General features: G+C 35.2%; 1 protein-coding gene across 2 annotated transcripts; it reads right to left on the bottom strand.

Annotated features, from left to right (window-relative positions):
• Positions 1-145: 145 nt before the first annotated feature.
• sgpl1 (sphingosine-1-phosphate lyase 1) lies at positions 146-20610 on the bottom strand. 2 transcript variants are annotated; one of them, XM_073835018.1, is made up of 14 exons: positions 20465-20610; positions 14650-14815; positions 13639-13706; positions 12723-12870; positions 12398-12477; positions 10461-10589; positions 10078-10166; positions 8788-8896; positions 8600-8698; positions 6115-6261; positions 5665-5903; positions 4974-5120; positions 3606-3726; positions 146-2017 (listed from the first exon to the last, which is right to left on the bottom strand). In XM_073835018.1, exons 1-14 carry the CDS (start codon positions 20474-20476, stop codon positions 1853-1855), a joined length of 1719 nt encoding a protein of 572 aa, XP_073691119.1. In that variant the 5' UTR covers positions 20477-20610; the 3' UTR covers positions 146-1852. The 2 variants fall into 2 exon arrangements, with proteins under 2 accessions (XP_073691119.1, XP_073691117.1); XM_073835016.1 differs by lacking the exon at positions 20465-20610 and adding an exon at positions 15113-15213.
• Between the last annotated feature and the right edge of the window lie 2241 nt (positions 20611-22851).

Genomic DNA, 22851 nt, shown 5'->3' with positions numbered 1-22851 from the left:
TTTAGAATGCTGCAAAAACACATCTGTCTAGTGCATGTTTACATAGAAAAATAATGGAAAAGCAGTGCCGTGAATCCAGAGAACAAGTTTTGAGTAAACAACCCCTTATTCTGTAAAACGGATAATATTACACAACCAGTTTATTTACTTCAAGACAAGGTTTATTGATTTATATAGGAACACCAAAAACATTACAGGACAAAATTGAAATGGATTGCATGATGTGGTAAAGGCCTAGTCCCTGAGGCTGATGTAGCTACTGTGTTAACCTAATAGCACACACCCTGACGTCTGTGGAAGGCATTTAGGTGAATGCTGTTAGTTTTGTGCTTTATACAGCCATAACCGTAGAGGTCATGTAACGCTTCAAAAATTCAGATCAAGGTGCCTCAGTTTCAGTAGTTACAGGAATTACAGATTATTGCATAAAGACATTGAAATGCTTCATTTAGGCAAGAAGGGTAACTGTTTGAAGACAAATATCCACATCTACGTCCTAGTCTAAGGCATAATACAGTTCTTGTGACTACACTGTACTACAGTGGTATCATACAAAAGAAAACTGTCCTACCTCCTACTTGAAGCACCCCAAAAAGAGGTTAAAAAAGTACTGGAAATTACTGAATTAAAAACAACAACATTGAAATATGAGACATTATATTAGTGATTTAAAATATAAAAACACACACAGTGGTCACAAATATTATGAGTGCTTAAGGGATTACATTGCTGACAAGATCTGGAGTGATGTTTCCTTGGTACCATGTCATCACTTCCTCATTTCATGCACAAATTAATTTCCCTTCTTGGTGTTCCAGGCCTTAGCTATCATTCAGGTGAGTTAAGCTGGAACAAAGATTCCAAACAAGTACAACACACAAATATAATTCGAAAGAAAGAAAGTGAATCAAGGGGGTCTCTCTGAAAACCGTTGTCAGTGAGTACCATAACCTGGAGGATGAAGTTGACTGATGATCAAAATGACATTTCTCAGGATTTAGATAAGGGAAACAATCAATGATTATGTGAACAATTATTTGAACTACATCTGAGGTAGATAGGGTGAAATGTGATCCATGAAAACCCAAATGGATGAGAATTTGAACATCACAACCTGGTGGGTGGATTTGTTACGATTTGCCCTGATATCATTTTCCACATTTAAAATCAGAGGGATGTTTTCTCTTAAATCAAATATTAATGTTTACCAAATCTATCCTAGTTGTGGGGAATTTAAAATAAATAAATAAAACTAACATTTGCTATACAGGTTCACCTGAGCAGTACTACCATTCTAAAATGGTCTGTTATGTTTTCAAGTCTCTGTTAAGAAGGAGATATTAGGAAAACACTTAACACCTTGACTTGTCTATGCTGATAGTATTATGGATTTTGGTCTAATCTGCATTATTTAATTCCTGGAAACAGTCTACCAATGACATGTAAAATGTAAAATCATTGTGACATGTTCATGTTCTGGTATCCTGAGGATTTAAGTGGTAGAAAACACTTCCAAAGATAATAGTGGAAATACATACGGTGTGCACTGGTCATAAAAACAAGAAACTGAAGAAATGAAACAAGTAAAACTGCACTCACTGGTCACCAAAATTAAAAGACTATGTCCCAGACCCTTCACAGACTCGCTTAGATACTTGTGCAGCAGTCTCTAAAGTCTTATAGACAGGATACTGTCACTCCTTAGTCACGAATCCCAAAATCTCAGGTGACTATGGCTTATACATAAAATAGTTAGTTGTAAATAGATGACTGAATGAAGTAAATAAATGATTAGATGATTGTGGTGAACATCCCTTCAGCCAGCTAAGGGTGGAGCCCCCGACAGTCAATCTCAGTGCACTTTGGAGTTGCCATTTATGTGGTTCTTATGGTTTTTGTGGTGCTTGCTCTGTATCTTGGGCACCTCAGTGCTATAGAGGCAGTCCAAAAAGCCCTGTGAGACCTCAGTCACCATCGATCGGTCAGGAATGGACTGGGCCATGCCATAGATGGCTCCCTACAACATAAAGGGGAAGGTTAATTCAGGGTTATTTTATTATGGTTTATCAGATGAGATTATACATGTACAAATAGACTGGAGTTGCAAATGAGTACTCATCTGTGTTCTTTATTCAAAAAACATTTTTTTTTGCACACAAAAAGTATTCTCGTAGCTTCATAACATTACGGTTGAACCACTGATGTCTAATGGCCTATTTTATCTATGAAAGTGTTAGTTGCATTGCTGTCTATGCAGGGTCAGAAAGCTCTTTGATTTCATTGAAATTAATCTGTGTTCCCAAGATGAACAAAGGTATTTCAGATTTGGAACGACATGAGGGTGAATTCTCATTTTTGTGTGAACTATCCCTTTAAGCTTGACCCAAACTTTTAAACAGTATTGTAGACAGGGGCGGACTGGCCATCGGAAGAACCGGGACAATTCCCGGTGGCCTGGCAGCCAATTTGGCCCGCTGCCATTTTTTTTATTTATATTTTATTTTCATATATATTGTTGTTGTTGTTTCTGTTGCCTGCCGAATGTACTAAAGTGATTATTTCCAAATTCGCCATTCAATAATAATACTCTAATAAATCGTAATCCGGTTCGTTTTGACTGACAACGCAATTCGCCACGCGCACGCTCCGCCCATCCGCGTGTCCGCTAAAAGAATGCAAGACTCGAGAATGGAGAGTGGAGCACAGAGTCGAAACTGTCCTGTTCAGTACTTCATTTACAGGTCAGATACATCTGTAAATAGACTATCGTAGTTTTGTTTACTTAGTTAAACTGCTTGCAAATATTATCAATAGCAGTCCGTTTGCTGAAAAATTAACAAAATGGCATAACTTGTAAAGAGTAGGAACTTAGCAGACAAATATTCACATTGTTTTATAACACGTTTAGAGGGAGCTAAGGCTAACAACAACACAACCCTTACAAAAATTAACCATGTTTTCACTAAAAACCAAAAAACATTGTTACTATAGTTAAACTATGGTAACCACAAATTAACAAAGGTTTTGCTACACTTGGTATTTGTAGTAAATGGTATTTGTAGTAAAACTCTGGTTATGCAAATTGTAATCAAAATGCCAAAAAACAAAAACAAAAAAAAAAACACGGTTACTACTACACTTTTACCATAGGCCTAATTAAACCATGGTTAATTTTCCTAAGGACAAAACATGACCCATGATAATGCAAAAAAAAATTCAGTATTAGGATTTTACTAAAGATATATTCAAGATGTAGCTATTATTGTAGGCCAACAGATTTGACATTTAGGCAAGATAAAACAATAGCACATGGTCCTAATGTAATACTTACATTTTTATAAAAAGGTAAATGGAAGTTCAAGAGATAATCTTAAATTATTTTGCGTGGCACCAGCCAGTGGATTATACTTTTTTATTGTCCATGGTTTCAGAATTTGTTGTGGGTTTTTGGGATGGCCTGGATGAGTGTGAGATTTCCGGCCTGAAATTTTGTCCCAGTCCGCCCCTGATTGTAGATCAGCTCAAAGCTTAAAGATATTACTACTTAACTAAATTTATGAGTGAAACTATAATTGAATGATATGTCTAATGAAAATTAAACTCACCATTCCTGTGGTCTTCTCTTTAGGATTCTTCATGATAATGGCTACTTCTCTCTTCACGTCACTGATGAACTGCTCAGCTACACCAGGCTGTGTGTGTAGCATGGTGACACAAATATGGATGCTGAAAAAGAACAAAAAAGCCACAAAAACAATGATCTAAGGAAAAACTTTTCCGACCAGTGCCTAAATGCACTGATGTCTTTACATAATGAAAGCCATCAAGCACTTTAAGGTATTTAAGTACATATGAAAACTTATGTAGCAAGCCTTTTTTTTTTTTTGCAAATACAGGTAATTTACCATACAAATATTATGTTTTGTAAAGTTTATGACTGTTATAGCACGTTATATATATCAGATTGTTTGTTAAATGATTGAGAAAATGTAAAAAACTTTTGCTACTTTTGCAAACTTTTGCGCTCAATCTAGAAAAAAAAATACACTGCAGTACAATTCTCTGGACTCTATAGGTCAATAATTTTAAAAACTCAAAACTTGTGTATATAATATATATACCATGTCTAATAGGGGCTCAAACTCTATCAGCCAATGGCGGACATGTTTTTTTGATACGCAAATGTCTTTATAGACACTTGTAGCACTTTGGACCAAGACCAAGAGTGCACAGCAACATTTTCATGTTGATAGGACAAATGGTTGCGTTGGTATAGCCATTTTTATGTTTTTCCCCTCTTACAGCACCACTAAGTGGCCAAACTCTGCGATTTTTGTCCTGCGACTTCAGATTGAGCCCTTACAAAAGTGTTCTGAGTTTGGCGAAAATATCTTATTTCCTTCAGGAGTTATAGGCATTTTACTAAAAGTGGCCCTGCCCCTTTCAAAAGTTTTGGCGCCCCTTTGCGACAGTGAGTCGAAAGTTAGACTTATTTTTATAATTATTGATATTCACTCTCCAGAGAATCTTTCTGCACTGGTTTGGTTCAGATCAGATGAAAAACCTAGGATTAGTTTGCAAAAGTAGGTTTTGCAAAAAATCCAAAATACCTGAAAATTTCGCTAGGATTCAAACAACATAAGACACTTGAGCCTTATTGAGTTATGAGTGATTTCATACTTCTGTAGCACCTCCGTCAGGCTGATCTGGGCGAGCCTTGGTGACGTTGTCGGCGGTGTGAGTACTACCATCCGTCTAAGTTTCAAGTCTCTTTGACTTATGGTTTGGTCTGCACGAGTTTTACATTGAGATGGCTGATCTGTGACCATTCTAACACTTACAATAGGGCTTCAGCGCTATGCGCTAGAACCCCTAGTAATGATCTAACTTGAACTTTCATTCTGTTTTAGGGATATTACATTAGTTTGCATAACCCACACATTCCACATTGAACAATTTTTTTTTAACCATACCTAGATGGGAACTGCAGAGTGTTGAGATTCCAGCCCTTTGAAGTCAGTGCATTAGATAACCGAAAGATATCAAAATCATCAGAGCCTAGTGCCACCACAGACACTTCTGGGTCCCCGAATACAAACACCCCATCAATTTGACGGATTCTGTGGGAAGAGAGAGTTTTTTTAAGATGTCGTTTCTGTGAACAGTCCCCTTCAGGGCATGTAAATGTTATCTGCCATGCAAATTTACATTTACCACAGTTGATAGACAGTCAAAGCAACACTTGCCTGTGCCTTTCATGTGTCATTTTATAATTACATTATTACATGTGACCCTGGACCACAAAACCAGTCATAAGAGTCATTTTTTTAAATCATCTATAAGTTGCATGTTGTTAGGACAGTGTTTGTTAGGACAGGACAACACTTGGCCGAGATACAACTATTTGAAAATCTGTTGTCCAAATGATGTTCTTAACAATACAAATTACTAATAAAAAATAAAAAGTTTTGATACATTTACAGTAGGATATTTACAAAATATCTTTATGGAAAATGATTACTTAACATCCTATGATTTTTGGCATAAAAGAAAAATCAATAATTTTGACCCATACAATGTATTGTTGGTTACTGCTACAAATATACCCATGCTACTTATGCCTGGTTTTGTGGTCCAGGGTCACATATTTATATTAATACTGACCCTGCTTTGATTTTGCGGGCTGTCTCAACGACTTTCTTGGTGGACTCAACGTATCCCTTCTCACCCATGTGCATCATAGTAGCCCAACAGGCAGCAATTATGCCTCCAGGCCGAGAGCCAGCCATGGACGGAGACGCATAAATTCCTCCCTGCCAATCAGGCGCTACGAAATACTGGTAGTGGCGAAATTTCCTTTCACTGTAGAGCACCACTGAGGAGCCTTTGGGAGCATAACCATACTGTTGGGACAAAGACACTGATTTTAATAATAAAATCAACTTTGCATTTAACTTTATTCTTCATCATAATAAGATCTTGGCAGACAATGATAAAAATATTAATATATTTAATCAAAAATATAGTAAAATAGTAATACTGTGAAGTATTACTACAATTTTTAATATTTATTTTTAATTTTTTTTTTTTTTTTTCACACTATCAGGTTCTTACCTTATGTGTATCAGCTGAGATACTGGTCACACCTTTGACCCGGAAATCAAAGGGATCAAGTTTGAAACCCGCCTTTTCCATAAAAACTATTAGGAAGCCTCCCAAGCATGCATCCACATGGAATGGGATGTTATATTTTACTGCAAGCTTAAAGAATAAATTATATTTCATTATATTTATGATACAGAATACAGTTGAAATCAAAAGTTAACATACACGTTGCAGAATCTGCAAAATGTTATTTATTTTGCCTAAATAAAAGGGATCATATAAAATGTTTTTTTTCTTTTTTGGTAACACTTTATAATAACTATCCGTTATAACTAGTTAATAGATCATTAATAAACTGTTAGTTAATGGGTTATAAATGACTTGTTAAATAACAGTTAATAGTTTGCTAATTATTTATAACTGTGCCTTATAGATAGCCAATAGATAACTTACAAACTGTTAGTTAACAAGTTATAAATGACTTGTTAACTGTATTTTAATGATTTATAACTATACCTAATAAATTAGTAATAGATCATGAACAAGCTGTTAGTAAATTACTTACTAAAGACTTGTTAAGTATCAGTTAATAGTTTATATATGTTATTGGGACGTTATTCTAAAGTTGCAACTATTCTTCATTTATGAACTGTTAGTAAATGAGGAATAGTTGCAACTTTAGAATAACGTTCCAATAACATACATAAGCTAATAACTAACACTTAACTAATATATTAACTCACACTTTACAGATCAGTTGTTCATAGTTTGTTAACTATCTACTAATACCAGTGAATCTTTGTAGAACAGCAAATGGATGGGACAAGTTCAAGCTACAGAAATTTGATGTGATATTTAAAATATAAATTTTTTGTACCTCAACCTTGTTCCACCCATAGGCTTTTCTGTGTACTGTATTTTACCAAAGAAACTCCACAGATGAAATGTTGAACATTGTGTTTAATGTATAGAAACACACATACTGAGCCATCACATGGCAGAACAGCAGTATACAACAGAATACAAACCCATGAGGTTTGGGCACTTTATCCTGATCAAACATCTTTAATAAAAAGATGCAAACAGTCTTGCTTACCATCACCGTTGTTGTCCATGTGCACAGCATGGTCCACAGGTGTAGCTTTCTTTTTACTGGAAGTACAAAAAAGTGCCCAAACCTCATGGGTTTGTATTCTGTTGTATACTGCTGTTCTGCCATGTGATGGCTCAGTATGTGTGTTTCCATACATTAAACACAATGTTCAACATTTCATCTGTGGAGTTTCTTTGGTAAAATACAGTACACAGAAAAGCCTATGGGTGGAACAAGGTTGAGGTACAAAAAATTTATATTTTAAATATCACATCAAATTTCTGTAGCTTGAACTTGTTCCATCCATTTGCTGTTCTACAAAGTTTCACTGTATTAGTAGATGGTTAGCAAACTATGAACAACTGATCTGTAAAGTGTGAGTTAATATATTAGTTAAGTGTTAGTTATTAGCTTATATATGTTATTGGGACGTTATTCTAAAGTTGCAACTATTCCTCATTTACTAACAGTTCATAAATGAAGAATAGTTGCAACTTTAGAATAACGTCCCAATAACATATATAAACTATTAACTGATACTTAACAAGTCTTTAGTAAGTAATTTACTAACAGCTTGTTCATGATCTATTACTAATTTATTTGGTATAGTTATAAATCATTAAAATACAGTTAACAAGTCATTTATAACTTGTTAACTAACAGTTTGTAAGTTATCTATTGGCCATCTATAAGGCACAGTTATAAATATATAACAAATTATTAACTGTTATTTAACAAGTCATTTATAAATCATTAACTAACAGTTTATTAATGATCTATTAACTAGTTATAACGGATAGTTATTATAAAGTGTTACCTGTTTTTTTATTTAGTACTGACCTGAATAAGATATTTCACATAAAAGATGTCTACATATAGTCCACAAGAGAAAATAATACTTAAATGTATAAAAATTACCTTGTTCAAAAGTTTACATACACTTGATTCTTAATACTGTGTTGTTGAAAGATCCACAGCTGTTTTTTTTGTTGTTGAAAAGATCTCAAAAATCATACAGTCATTGTTGGAAAGGGTTCAAAAACACAAAAAGGCTGAAAAACCAAAGAATTTGTGGGATCTGAAGGATTTTTCTAAAGAACAGCAGGCAGTTTAACTGTTCAGGACAAACAAGGGACTCATTAACAACTACCACTAAAAAAAGCACAACTGTAGATCATTCAGGAAACAACACAGTATTAAGAATCAAGTGTATGTAAACTCAAGTGTATGTAGTACTAAATAAAAGATTATGATTCCTTTGGATTTTGGTAAAATAATAAACATTTTGCAGATTCTGCAAGGTGCATGTAAACTTTTGCCTTCAACTGTACATTGCAGATTAATTTATACTACAATACAAAAGCATTGAATTACATTCTCATCTGAATAAGCAAATATTACCTTCGCCACTTCTCCTACAGGGTCTATAATTCCATGTGGGAACTGAGGAGCTGAACACACCAGCATTGCTGTGTTTCTAGAGATGGCTCTCTTCATTGCCTATGACCAAAAAAATAGGTGGAACATCAAGCTGGTACATATTCACGAAAATGTGCCCATTTGTGGTGGACAAACTAGAGAGCAGTTACCTTTACATCGACTTTCATGGTCTTCTTGTCCAGAGGTATGTGAATAAGCTTCATCCCAAAATAATGTGCTGCTTTGTCAAATGCTGCATGGACGCTCACTGGTGCAATACTAGTGCATAGACAAAACAAAACAAAACAACAAGAAAACACAGTGCACTTTTAAATAGGATGTATAAACACTGCAACATTATATGTATATGAGTAGCCAACCGTAACAAACCATTTCTACCGTTTACGGGGCGTTACAGTGTGCTACTGCTTTGCACATTTGGCAATTATCTGCCATTCTTCTCCTCACATCTTTACCTCTCAAGCTCTGTCAGGTTAAATGGGGGCAGACACACATTTTCAGGTTTCTCCAAAAATATTTGATCGGGTTCAAACCCAGGCTCTGGAAGAGCAACTCAAGGACATTCACAGAGTTGTCTATAAGGCACTCTTGCTGTGTGCTTAGGGTCATTGTCCTGTTGGAAGGTGAACCTTCTGCCCAGTGTGAGGTTCTAAATGCTCTGGACTGAGTTTTACTTAAGGCTATCTCATTATTCTACGGCTTTTCTTCTACTCTGATGAGTCCTTCAGTGCCTGCTACTGAAAAACAGCCTCACTTTTGGGATGGTACTCTGCAGGTGATGAGCAGTGCTTGGTTTCCTTCAAACATGATGCTTGGAATTGAGGTTCATCAGACCACAGAATCTTGCTTCTCACAGTCTGAGGGTCCTTTAGGTCTTCAATGAGGAGAGGATTGAGTCTTGCCATACCTTCATAAAAGGCCAGAATGATGGAATGTTGCAGTGATGTTTGTCCTTCTGTAGGTTTTTCATATCTCCACATATGATCATGGAGCTCAACTATAGTGACCATCAGGTTCTTGGTCACCACTTTAACCAAAGCCCTTCTCCATCGATTGCTTAGTTTGGCCAGGAGGCCACCTCATTGTAGGAGCACTACAGGCAGTTTTTTTTTTTTTTTTACCTCAGGGCTTTGACCTCACTCGAAGTGTAGTAACATCTACAAGCAATATGAATGCTACTGAGCTAAATTTCAACTGTCCCAGATAAGGGTATGAATACTTATGCAATGGAATCATTTAGCATTTTTATTTATAATAAATTTCCAGAGATGTTAAAAACCTGTTTTTTTTCTTTGCCATTATGGTGTATAGAGTGTAGATTGATGTGAAAAAAAGTAATTTAGAGCAGATTAACATAAGACAGCAACATAACAAAACATGAAAAAAATAAAGGGGTATGAATATTTTCACAAGGCACTGTAGACTGAGATAGTACATACATCTCTGGGTGTTTAATGCCACGTTCATGAGCCATGTCTCTGTATGCCTTGCATGCCATCAGGATGCTTTCTGTTCCACCTGAAGTAACCTTTTCAAGAAAGGAACACACAAAACAAATGGTTTGTTTTGAGTGAACATCATTATAATGACAAGAAGAATTGGAAAGTTTATGGAGAGTTTGTTACATTCAGCTATTATCTCAAGTACAAACAACTGTATTGATAACATGCAGCAAATCCTTTTCACAAACAAGTTTAGTGAGTGGGCACTGGGAAACAATGAGTGTTTTATGAAATGGTGGGAATTATTTGACTTTTGATACATTTTTGCAACATCACACAACTACATTGTTCCTTGAGAGAAGAGAATGAGAAAGACTGACTGTGCCACAGGAGTCTGGCCCTCCATGAAACAGGGCACACGTCATCCGCACCACTTCTGCCTCCATCTTCCTAACCCCAGGGAACAGGTCTGGGTGGAGGGGGTTAGTCCAGGCAAACTCACCATATACCTGCAAATCAGAGGAACATAAAACAAAATCTAGGTATTACTTAATGTATTACAAAGCCTCTGCTGTATTCAAAGGTGAAATGAAAATTAAAATCAGTGAGGAAGAGCAGAATTATTATTTTTTTTGAAAGAAAGAAAGAAAATGGTACTTTTATTCAGCAAGGATGCATTCAATTAATCAAAGACAGTAAATACATTTATAATGTTGCAAAAGATTATTACTTCAAATAAATTCTGTTCCACATGACAATTCTCAGAAGATTTTAGCATGGTAAAGGATATGACATTGTTATTGTTATATGTTATTGTATTTGGTTGTGGTGGAATAGATCTGCTACGCTGCTGAATTGCTGCTGCGGTTGTTGGCTATTGCTGTTACAAAGCAAGTACAGAAACTTGCTACTGCCAGTGCATATGCTGATACAGTGCTATGAGTATTTAAGACATACTGCTGCTGCACAAATAGCATGTAAAATAACCCATAGCAGATATATACAGGCGGAGCTGGGAAGGTGGAGGGTTTCAGAGAAACCATTTAAATGTAATTAGTTGTTTGCATTAACAACTCATCAGCCTGCACCATCTACAGTTTCATGACAGAACTCGGCAGTTCTTTTGAACTTCCTATTAATTAAAGTCACTTTTTCACAACCACTGCGTTGTTCAACTCATAGGCGCTGCCATTTCTGTTGCTTATGAGAAACATCTAACGACAAACAAAATGAAAGAAACTAAACCACGCTACGTTGTAGCTGCACAGCACTGACCGTTTATCAGCTCGGACAGCAAAGTGAAAAACATGTCTGAGCTCAAAACATTTTACTCGGGGGCCAAATTGATTTTGCGATATTGTTATTGCAGCACAGTGCTGCGAGATCCAGTAAGAAGTGTTTGGATTCACCGCACACAAAAAAAAAAAAAAAAAAAAAAAAAAAAAAAAAAAAAAACACACAACTGTTGCTGCAAGATCTAGTGAAAATCATTTGAATTCTGCCCAGAATTCTGACTTACGTCAGAAAACCAGAAGTATTAATGCTAACTATAACCATGGTGTTGTGGTAGAAATAATACATTATTCTTTTCAGGGTTTGTACAACCTTTGAGAAAGAAATTCAAGCACCTTTTTAATGACTTTCCAGCATTTAACATAAATATTTCTACCACTTTAAAGCTCCAAAATGATCCAATTTTAATGTTATTTATAATGGAATGACCAACATGTAGTTTGCGGTACACACAGTAAAATTTGTTTCACTGGGCAAACATGACTAAACATGATTAAAACGGTTTGCAAAGTAACATAGCACTTTATTTCAGAAAGTATTTTTCTACTCATTTTGTTGAACATTTGAATCAGCAGACTAGCGTATCAGCAGAATAGCAATATTGAATCGCAATACTTGCAGAATCATATATATATATATACATATATTTTAAATCACAATACATATCGTATCGGCACCCAAGTATCGTGGTAGTATTGAATTGGGAGGTAGGTGTATCATCCCATCCCTAAACAAAAATCTGCAGTAAACGGTAAAACTGTTTGCACTACAAACCAGTGTGTTCATAATTAATATAATACATTAAAATAATATGGTAAGACACACCAATTTGCTATATCAAGCAGCAAAACAAGCTGGATGAGACTGAAAGCCAGTCCCATAAAATTTACAAATGGCAGCCCCAATCTTATGGGAAGAAAAAAGTAGATAGATTAAAGCAAAAACAAAAGTACCCTGTGGACACACACATACACTTTATTAGGATTTACTGATCTAAAATTACTGACTTAAAATACCACTATACCTTCACCAGAAGATCTGTGAGCTTCTCATCCCCCCAGTAGACTGCGCCTGACACTTTGCCTTTCGACCAGTCTACTTCACCTGAAATCATAAGTATGAAAAAGGATTAAGGACACAACAATGGTGGGACACTGGCTTCTAATAATGTATACACCAGTAACATTATAACCTAATTTTGCTTGCAAAGAAACTGCACCCACACTGTAGGGCAAATTCAGTCTGAGAACATCTGGCTGACACTTAAAGAGGTCTGACTTATCCTCAAAGCCTTTGGGCTTTCCCTCATTATAACAGATGGGAGTTGGGAAAGGTTGAAGGTGACTCACTCAGTGTCTCATACTCCCTGATCTTGTCAAGGAGCTGTTTGTGGGTGAGGCCCTGTGCTGGCAGGAGTTTGGTGTAGCTCATGCCATCCTTCAGCGTGCATAAACTCATCGACATGTCATCCAATGCCTTGTTGAGCTGATTCTGAATCTAATGAGGGAAAGATTGGGGGGAAAAAACAAAGAGTGTCATAAAAACATCTGTATATGTAATTAAGACTAATAATATAGGGAGTAGGCAAATTGAAGGGAACATAAAAACAATTAATTACTGCATTGTTAGTAAAATAGAACTTATTCATCCATTTGCATGTTCAAAAGGAGATCTTTTAATGACTACCAATGTTCTAAGTCAGTGATTCTCAATCATTAGTTCAGTGCCCACTGATTAAAATGCTAAAATTAGTATTTTCTTTTTATTATTGTTATTTAATTGTTAAAGATTTAAAACTTTATTGCAAAAAAAAAGTTTGAAAACAAGCAGCTTAAGCATAATTACAGAAGCACATAACAGGGATTTTTATAGTTTATATGAGCAGGCTTTGCATATTGTGTTGGACAATGGAGGCCTGATGAAATGAATTCAAAACGATCCCTTGTTTTATTGGGTTTATAGGTTTTAATTTGTAATGTTAAGATGGTTAGTTGCATTCCAACAAATATTGTAAAAGACAAAAGAGTCTGACAAGACAGATTTAAATCAGCCTGCAGGCGTTTCTGAGTGGAACCAGACATGTTGTTCTCTGTCAGGTTAATGACACAAGGTAAACTCTGGAATAATCACGGGGTCATAATATGAAAGTGTGTTAAAGGCTTCCTTTCCCCGTCAGCATGACAGCTGTGACTTAATCATCGATCGATGAGTCAGAAAGAGAAGTCTGAAGGAAGAAAGGGAACTAGAAAACCACTAGATGCTTACCGAAGCGCCGATAAATGGGATTTTTCTGATGATTTTAAAGAACTGCTTCTTTACCCTTGACGTCAGACCTAGGAAACACGACACAATGAGCAAACTGCGGTGAAGACGGTAAACACAAGACATTTTCTAAATTTGAATTGCTGTGAAGGAAATTCAAGCCTTGTGACTGCTTAAGACTTTCAAACAATCCCTTATTTTCAAATGATGGAAATGTAGGAAATCTAAAGTTTGCCATGTAAAATTAAACAAATGAGAGGCCTCCGTGTAAATGTTTGGTTTTTCTCCCTCGGCTCTTGTGAAACCATTGTTTCTGGATGATGACTCAATCAGAACACGCCACGATAAATTAAAAAAACAAAGAAATGGCGTCTAGGTCACTGGTAACGTATGAAGCTTACAAGTGCCACAGACTTTGTTATTGTTCAAGTGGCCTTGACATTTTGCAACTTTGTTTTAAGACTTCCTGACCAATGAATAGCCAAAAAAAAAATAAAAAAGGACAACATCAGGATTTACTTACAAATAGTTTGCAACATAATTCTGGTTTTCATACTGGCAAAGAAAGCAGTACCTTAGGATTGTGAAAGGACTGCTGAGAAATAAACTATTTTTTATTAAAAAAAAATAGTTCTATTCGGCAGGGATGCATTTAACTGATCAAAAGTGACCCTAGACCACAAAACCAGTCATGATACATCACCTGGAAGCTGAATAAACAAGTTATAGGATAGGATAACATTTGGCTGAGAAACAACTAATTGCAATGCATATTACCAATCAAAAATTAAGCTATATTTACAGTAGGAAATGTACAAAATATCTTCATGGAACATGATCTTTACTTAATATCCTAATGGTTTTTGGCATAAAAGAAAATTGACACATTCAATGTATTGTTGGCTATTGCTACAAATATACCCATGCTACTTATGACTGGTTTTGTGGTCCAGGGTCACATTTTATCTTGATTTAAAAACAAAATTAAACACCTGAGTGATAAATAGCACTTACTCTCTTGTTGGAAAAGAAAGCCCTTTAGCCAAACTGCAACAAGTGTGAACAGCAAAGTGGTCCCAATGATCTGCCATGGCTCCAGACCAGCACACTGAGAATTTACAAAGCGCCGAGCCTCCTCTATGTACAGCAGCACCATCTCCTTATACACCTCCAAGGCACTCTGCATGAGAAAGGACGAATGTTACAGAATTCAACAGCTGGAAATGTACAAGCTTAGGCAGAAAACAACAACTGGCTACTCACCTATAATTACAAGCAACAGCCATATAAATGAATCAACGAACACTGATAGTAGATTAAATAAACACCCTAATACCTAAATTCTTTAGGGTTAGGCACTATTTGTAGAATAAAAACACAAGGATGTTGGCTATCTATGCCTGGATTAGAATAATGACAGCTAGTAACAAATTAAAATCTCAATAGAAAACATTCAAAAACACAATTAAATACTTACTATTGCAGACTGAGTCATATTTAATTGTCTGAGGAGCTTGGATTTACTAATGACACATAAGTAAACTGTGGAAGCAGCATGTCTAACTTCAGCTACATGTAACAAAAGATTAGTAGATAACTACTTTCACTCAATGGGATATTGTTTCAACTGGCCACACCTTATTTATTATGAGAAACTGCCCATACAAAACTCAAAGACTACCAGCATAGACTTAAAGTGACAGTTCACGCAAAAATGAAGATTCTGTCATTAATTACTCATCCTCATGTCATTCCAAACCCGTAAGACCTTCATTCATCTTCGGAAGACAAATTAAAATATTTTTGAAGAAATCCGACAGCTTTCGAACCCTGCATAGACAGCAATGCAACTGACACGTTTAAGGCTTAGAATGGTAGTAAGGACATTGTTAAAATATAATCAGTGGTTCAATCGTATGTTATGAAGCTACAATAATACTTTTTGTGTGCAAATAGTGTTAATTTTGTCAGCTATTTTAAATTTTAGTCTTAGTCCTGTGTTAAATCATCATATTTAGTCAACCTTATTCTATTTAGTTTTAGTCAAGTTTTAGTCGACTAAAAGTCTCAACATTTTAGTCTAGTTTTAGTCAAAGAAAACTTAATTAACCATTAATTTATTTATTATGGAAGCCATTTTTTTTTATTTAGTCATCTTACTCAAATGTACATTTTAGTTATCATATTTAGTCAACTTTGTCCTGTTTTTGTTTAGTCAAGTTTAAGGCAACGAAATGCATGAGCATTTGTGTCAGGTTTTAGTCAATGAAATCTTAGTCACATTTTCTTCATCCTGTATAATGGTTAAACTACTAAAAATTATTTTTGCTTAAAATTATAATCGTAATGATTGTTGTCGTTTGAGAAATTTACTTTTGCATTTTAGGTATTGCACTTTCACCAGTAAGCACAAATCAATAGAATGGCTTATTTTATCTAGTGTGATTATTTATTATAGGTTTTTTATTATATAAATTCATTCCTAAAACGTATGCACGCTCTCGGTCTACATTATGAAAACTGGTAAAACAAACGTAAAATATTATAACAGTGAAGTTCCTAATAGTAATTCCATTAATTCCAAATTGCAATATCCTATATGTTTCTCTATTAAAACATTGAGTACGTTCATTTATTCAGCAACCACAATTGCAAACAATATAGTCGAAATCTCATGACTGAACACAGAGCGGCTAAATGACCCTTTCATTTAGATCGCTAAACTCCTGCTTGTTTCAGCGTTTTCAGATTATCATTGGAGGCGCTTCCGCAAGGGACGAGCGCGTTCGCGTGGTTGCCAGATTGCTTAAAATAAGCATAGCATCGGGAAGAAAATGTATACTTGTAACAACGAAACTCTGATCCAGGGATTTGAGCTCTTGTTATCTGGCAACCAAACACGAAAACTGGCGTAGTAAAGGCGTGCGAAGAAGTCCACGATAACATTTTGTCTGCTTTTTTGACGAAAATAAAGAGGTTTTTGGTAAAGTTTTTATTTTTTTGAATACATTTTACTCTTGTCTTACGTTGTCAACGAAATTGCATGTGTTGATATCTTAGTTTTCGTTTATTGACCTTATTGTCGTCTTCTTCCTCTCTTCTTAGTTATGGGAAAAAAGCTTGTCAACGAAAATTTTTCGTCATAGTTTTCGTTTACGAAATGAACACAATGCCCAAAGAAAACAAAAAAAAACCCCACTTTATTCAACAATTTCTTCTCTTTCATGTCAGTCTCCAAAGCACATTCAGAACGGCAGCACCTGCATCAGCATGCATCGTGGTACTCTCGAAAACACAAGTCAAAGACTGACACGAAAGAGAAGAAATTGTTGAATTAAGTTGTTATTTTTGCTTCTTTGCGCACAAAGTATTCTCATAGCTTCATAACATTACGGTTAAATCACTGATGTAATATGGACTACTTTAACAATGTCCTTACTACCTTTTTGCCCCTTGAACGTGTCAGTTGCATTGCTTTCTATGCAGGGTCAGAAAGCTCACAGATTTTATCAAAAATATCTTAATTTGTGTTCCAAAGATGAACGTAGGTCTTACATGTTTGGAACAACATCAGGGTGAGTAATTCATGACAGAATATTCATTTTTGGGTTCTAGTTTAAGTCTATTATACTGAAGTCCATATTTATAAACGGTTAGTTTGAGTCATTTAAATAGGCAGTAAAAAGCATATCTGATAGATGCGTTTCACAATCACGATTTTTTTACAGCACAATGTGGTTCTGCTTGATAACAGCGCAGATTGTGTCCCAACAGCATCACCATAACAGCACACAGGAAGTCTGGAGGTCAGCTGAACAAAGTCTTAGTTACCATATTCGTAAGTATGTCAACTCTTAGTCATCTACAATGAATGAGCTTCTCATTTAGTCTTCAAAAGCCTGCCTAAAAGCTATAATTTGAATTTTGTTTACTTTGTGCATGTAAAAAGCAGTAGTTATACTAAGAACCATCTTGAATGCCGCACAATAAACAAGATGTAATTAAGACTACGCAATGAATTAAACAAACTCAAAATGTATTTACTTTCAATCATTTTGTCAAGGAGGTGATGAATGAAACAGGCAGGAGATAAACAACACCCCCTGAGTGCAGTTCTAAGTCCATGTCAAGCTCTCCGACAGGTTTAGCAGGGTTTGCCAAATGCATTGGATTCAAGGAGCAGGTAAACAGGTCATGTGAGTAAGCAACTGAAACTTTGACCCGGACTGAGGTGCATCACACGTTCAGGATCCCAATATATCAACTGTGTGAAATGCGGAACCTCTTTAAAGGCACCATCCCTATAAGTCTTACATAACAAGACCTATAGACAGCTTTTCAGCGTGTAATGTTCCATAAAATGCTGAGATTGTGTTATCTTGTAAAAGAGGCAAAAGGCAAGAGCAAAAACATTGCAAAAGACATGAAGAGATGTGCACATCTGCTGTGTTGTAAAACACATCTGCTGAATATGAAAGACAACATGACTGTGGTAAAAGAACAACTATGAAACTAATAAGTTTATATCAAATAAGATGTCGCCTCAGACTACTTGCTTTCAGCTCCTAGTGTACTGCAGACAATCACACCCTCTCTAGCTTTGATTATTTGTTCATTGTTGAGTCAAAGAGCTCATGTTTCCAACGGAAATGTTCAGACTGAAAGTGTTATAACAGTTCAGTCCATCTTTTAAAACTCACAAGATTCTCCGTAATGCAACCTATAACATATGACTATGCTGAATGTTTTAGTAAATAAAAAATTTGATTTTAACTGTTTAAACAGCTAAAAGCATATACAACTGCTTTTATCAATGTATTTGTCTATATACTGTACACTTTCATTTAAGTCTTTAAGATATTTATACATTTATTCAGCTAAATATGCTTTAAACTGATCAAAAGTGACAGTAATAACATTTATAATGTTACCAAAATTTAAATGTTAAATAAATGCTGTTCTTTTGAATTTTATTCATCTAATCATTTTGAAAGATATATATCATAATTTGTACAAAATATTAAGCAGCACTTTTTTTTAACCTCACTGATGATAATAAGAAATGTTTCCTGAGTACGAAATCAGCATTTTAGAAACATATGGCACTGAAGACTGGAGTAATAGCCATTTAAAATTCAGCTTTGCCATCACAGGAATACATTACATTTAAAAAATATAATAAAATAGACAACAGTTATTTCAAATTTCAATAATATTTCATAATGTTACTGTTTTACTGTATTTTTGATCAAATAAAGCCTGAGATTTCAGCATCAGAGCATAGTAGACTTCCAAAAAAGAAAAATTACTGACCCTAAACTTTTAAACTATAGTAGGCTATATATTAAAGTAGGGCAGGGCGATATGGTCAAAAAGTTATCACGATATAAATAGCAAAATTTGCTATAACGATATAACTGAAGATATAATTGATGCTAGACAAAATACTTAAGCATAAACATTTATTTTTTTTAATCAAATGAAAAATGAACCCTTTTAATTTTTGGGTCCGAGATATGCCAAAAAAAACAATCGGCACTACCAACCTTTCCACAGATAAACAAACAGTGTTCCAACCAATCAGCGTCAGGGGTTTGGTGTTGTGGACTTTCACTCCGCCTCCCTCACATCCCTGCACCAGTAGGAAAGTCCACAACACCAAACCCCTGACGCTGATTGGTTGGAACACTGTTTGTTTATCTGTGGAAAGGTTGGTAGTGCCGATTGTTTTTTTGGCATATCTCGGACCCTAGGCTGACCAGAGAGACGCGTTTTTTTTTTCACAGACAATTTATGGGGCAGGCAGCGAGCGGATCGTGAAGAAAGGTCAGCTGAAATTGACACTTTATGTTTTAGGCTAGAAATCGCTGATACAACCTTTAAGTCCAAGTTCTAACGCGATATGTCAATTTCATATCGTACGATAACATTACACCGGTATTACCTTGAAAGGTATGATATGGCCCAGCCCTATATTAAAGAAATATATTCTAATAGATATAATAGTTCAGTGTTCCACAGAAAAAAAGTAAGGCCTACAGGTTTAGAATGACATAAGAGTCAGTGTAAGATGAGTTTTGTTTTCAATTTTGGGTTAAATATCTCTATGAACTATACAGTTTTACACACATGAAATCTCTCAGCACATCACATGAGCAGACTAGCCAAAACACAGTCTCAAACAGATGCTGCTGGACAGCAGTCAAAACAGATCTGGCCCCATTGTACACCCTCTTGTTAAGAATAGCACTTCCTCTGTGTTTGAATCTGTCACAGGAAGTCTTCTGATGAACACTTACACAATGAAACATAAAATGTCCCTCTCTGCACCTGGTTGTTGCACACATACAAACGATTATTAAAAAATCTATATGAAGAAATAAAAAAATAATAATAGCTCTCACCTACATCACAGTAGCTAGTTTACACATCACATAGACGAGACATACTCACAATTTGACATATTACAATATAATAAACAAATAGCTATTGATTATTTCCCTGTAAACAGTCTTTTTAAAAAATGACTTTAAATAGATAGCCATCTTTTTAAAAGATAAGATCACTTAAGTTTCCAGCACTGAACGTGAAACATGTTATATCAGATCAAAGTATCACCTCTAGTTTTTTTTTGTTTTTTTTACAGCTCTACAGTGTAAATGAATATGTTGATTAACAAAACAAACTGACAAAATACAACGGACCTGACAGGATGCTTATTTTGTACAGTCTTAGCTATCATTGTGATATAATTACATCATGTTTGGATAACTGGAACATACTATATTTAAAGCACAGCTTATTTCTAATTAACATTATGCCCACTTACCCAGTAGTCCATTTTGTTTGCCAAGGTTACACCCTGTCCGAAAAGTCGTTTCTTCAGCTACTCTGGGATAAAAGGGGAAGACAGCCTGAAAGATCTTTGTTCGGCTTGTTTTGAGAGCGAATACCCCGTTGCATGACACAATCACAAGCGCAAGCTTATATCAGGAAGTGAGTAAAAGGGGACGCGATTTGCTTTCAGGCGTGTCGCCGCGTTCACTGATCTTCAAACACTGCAAGCGTCCTTCATCATAGCGCTTAGTCCAGCACACATGCTGTTAGTATTTGTGAATCTCACAACGTCCGGACGATTCGCAGATTCGACACAGTTACATGACATTTTCCAGGGATGTCAATGTGGAGTCTCTTTTTTGTTTATTTTGGTAACAAACTTGCAATAGTTTATTGTGTTATCAGTATTTATGGATTGTTATTTTTATTGATTATTATTGTTGATTATGAATATTTAATTATTTAGGTATTTCGCAATGATTAAAAGATTAAAAAAAATGTTTTAATAATCAGAAAGCACCGCATTTTAACATAGAAGATTCATATTCAATGCATTAACAACATTTCATCATAGGCTATTTACAGTAAATGATTTACTGAGTTGGGTTGCACTGTTTTTTTCTTTTTTTGTTGGTTACTTTATAGTTTCGTTGAACAAGCAACGCTTTGCACGGTCACTTGATGGCGCTATTAGTTTTTTTAAGGACAGGCATTTTGGTTAAATGGTTCCACCTTGTATTATTTCATTTGGTAAATAACTGCTTTTATCGGATGTTCTCTTATATGGAGTGAACATTTACATTTATGTTCGTGAGTAGGCCTACACGAACAGTGACATAAGGTTATTGTTTTTTTTGTTTTTCTAAGTATGCATATGTGACCCTGGACCACAAAACCAGTTTTAAGTATCATGGGTATATTTAAGCAATAGCCAAAAATTCATGGTAAGGGTCAAAATTATTGATTTTTCTTTTATGCTAAAATTAGGATATTAATTAAAGATCATGTTCCATAAAGATATTTAGTAAATTTCGTACCATAAATATATGTATATAAATTGATTAATTAGTAATATGCATTGCTAAGAACATTTTGACAACTTTAACGGCGATTTTCTCAATGTTTTGATTTTTTGCACCCTCAGATTCCAGATTTTTTAAATGTTCAGATTTAGAAATACTGTCCTATCCTAGCAAACCATACATCACGAAAAGCATATTTTATTCAGCTTTTAGATGATGTTTAAATCTCAATTTAAAAAAGATTTACCCTTATGACTGGTTTTGTGCTCAAGTGTCACATATGTAGGTAACGTAACGTAAAATATGTTAAATGGTCATTTGTGTGTGATGTGACATATTTCTTTTCTTTTCTTCAAATAATAGCACGGATTTTAATATTGGTGTTTTTTCTGTGGCCAAAGAATGTGTGAGTGTTTATTCGAGAAAAATGTCCAAATACACGTATATCACGTGGGAATTCTGTCGTTTTTTCTTTTTTCCCCCTGCAAGTTTCCACTCCATTTTATTGACATTGATTTTGTCTCCTTGTTAACCAGGTATGTACGCAACATGATCAAAAACACAAATTTTTTAATAGTTTTAAAGTCTCGGTCTGGGACAAGGACAAAACAACATAGAAATGCATTTTTAAACTATCAAAAATAAATGATTAGGGCATGCAACGTTCCATGGGAGAACTTTAATGTCACCTTCATAAAGCAAAAAAGCTGAACGTTTGTTAATTTTATGATCGTATTATTTAAAAAAAACTTGGGACATAACCCCTGGGGCATAAAAGCGCATCCCAAAATGGAAAAGTGTGCTACATTTAAATATTTTTGTTTAAAAAAATAATTTTAAATGTATTTAAAGGAACATAGTAAAAGTGTGAGAGATTTAAAAGTAAAGTTACTAGTTATAGTTTATCAAAATTATAACTCATGCTATTTTTTCTAATATATTTTCCTTATTTCCACGAAAAAAATGGCTTTTCCCCCCCGAAACCGTCAAGTTAGTAAGATAAATACGATTCAAGTCTGTGTGCGCCACTGAATGTGGGCACTATGTAGAGAAAAGCTGCAGTTGAACCCAGGCATTCAAAGCAGCACCAAAGCTTAATTATTGAGGGTGACCCCCGATTGCTCAAACCAAATAGAGTTTTAGCAAGAAGCTCTTGGCTATTCAATTATAATTGGTGTATTCGGTCATAACAAGCATATGCGTTTTGGCACAATGGGTGGACTCTAAAAGGAACCTCAACAGCACATTAAAACTGCATTACTTCTTCCAAGAAGTGTACTCAAGATCTTTCTGGTCCCGATGCGCACACCGTTCCAAAAGCGCACACGTCTCCAAAGGTGCACGTTTTGCCACACAA

This window comes from Garra rufa, chromosome 2 (assembly GCF_049309525.1).
Source record: "Garra rufa chromosome 2, GarRuf1.0, whole genome shotgun sequence".
Classification (NCBI taxonomy): Eukaryota; Metazoa; Chordata; class Actinopteri; order Cypriniformes; family Cyprinidae; genus Garra; species Garra rufa.
The sequence above is the reverse complement of the archived record's forward strand: the minus strand, read 5'-3'. Positions and strand labels throughout refer to the sequence as shown.

Coding starts and splice junctions, on each gene's coding strand:
- sgpl1 (XM_073835016.1), bottom strand. Junction 5,904..6,114: donor TCTCAGCTGATACACATAAG/GTAAGAACCTGA, acceptor TTGTCCCAACAG/TATGGTTATGCTCCCAAAGG. Junction 3,727..4,973: donor ACTCTGCAGTTCCCATCTAG/GTATGGTTAAAA, acceptor GTTCTTTTTCAG/CATCCATATTTGTGTCACCA.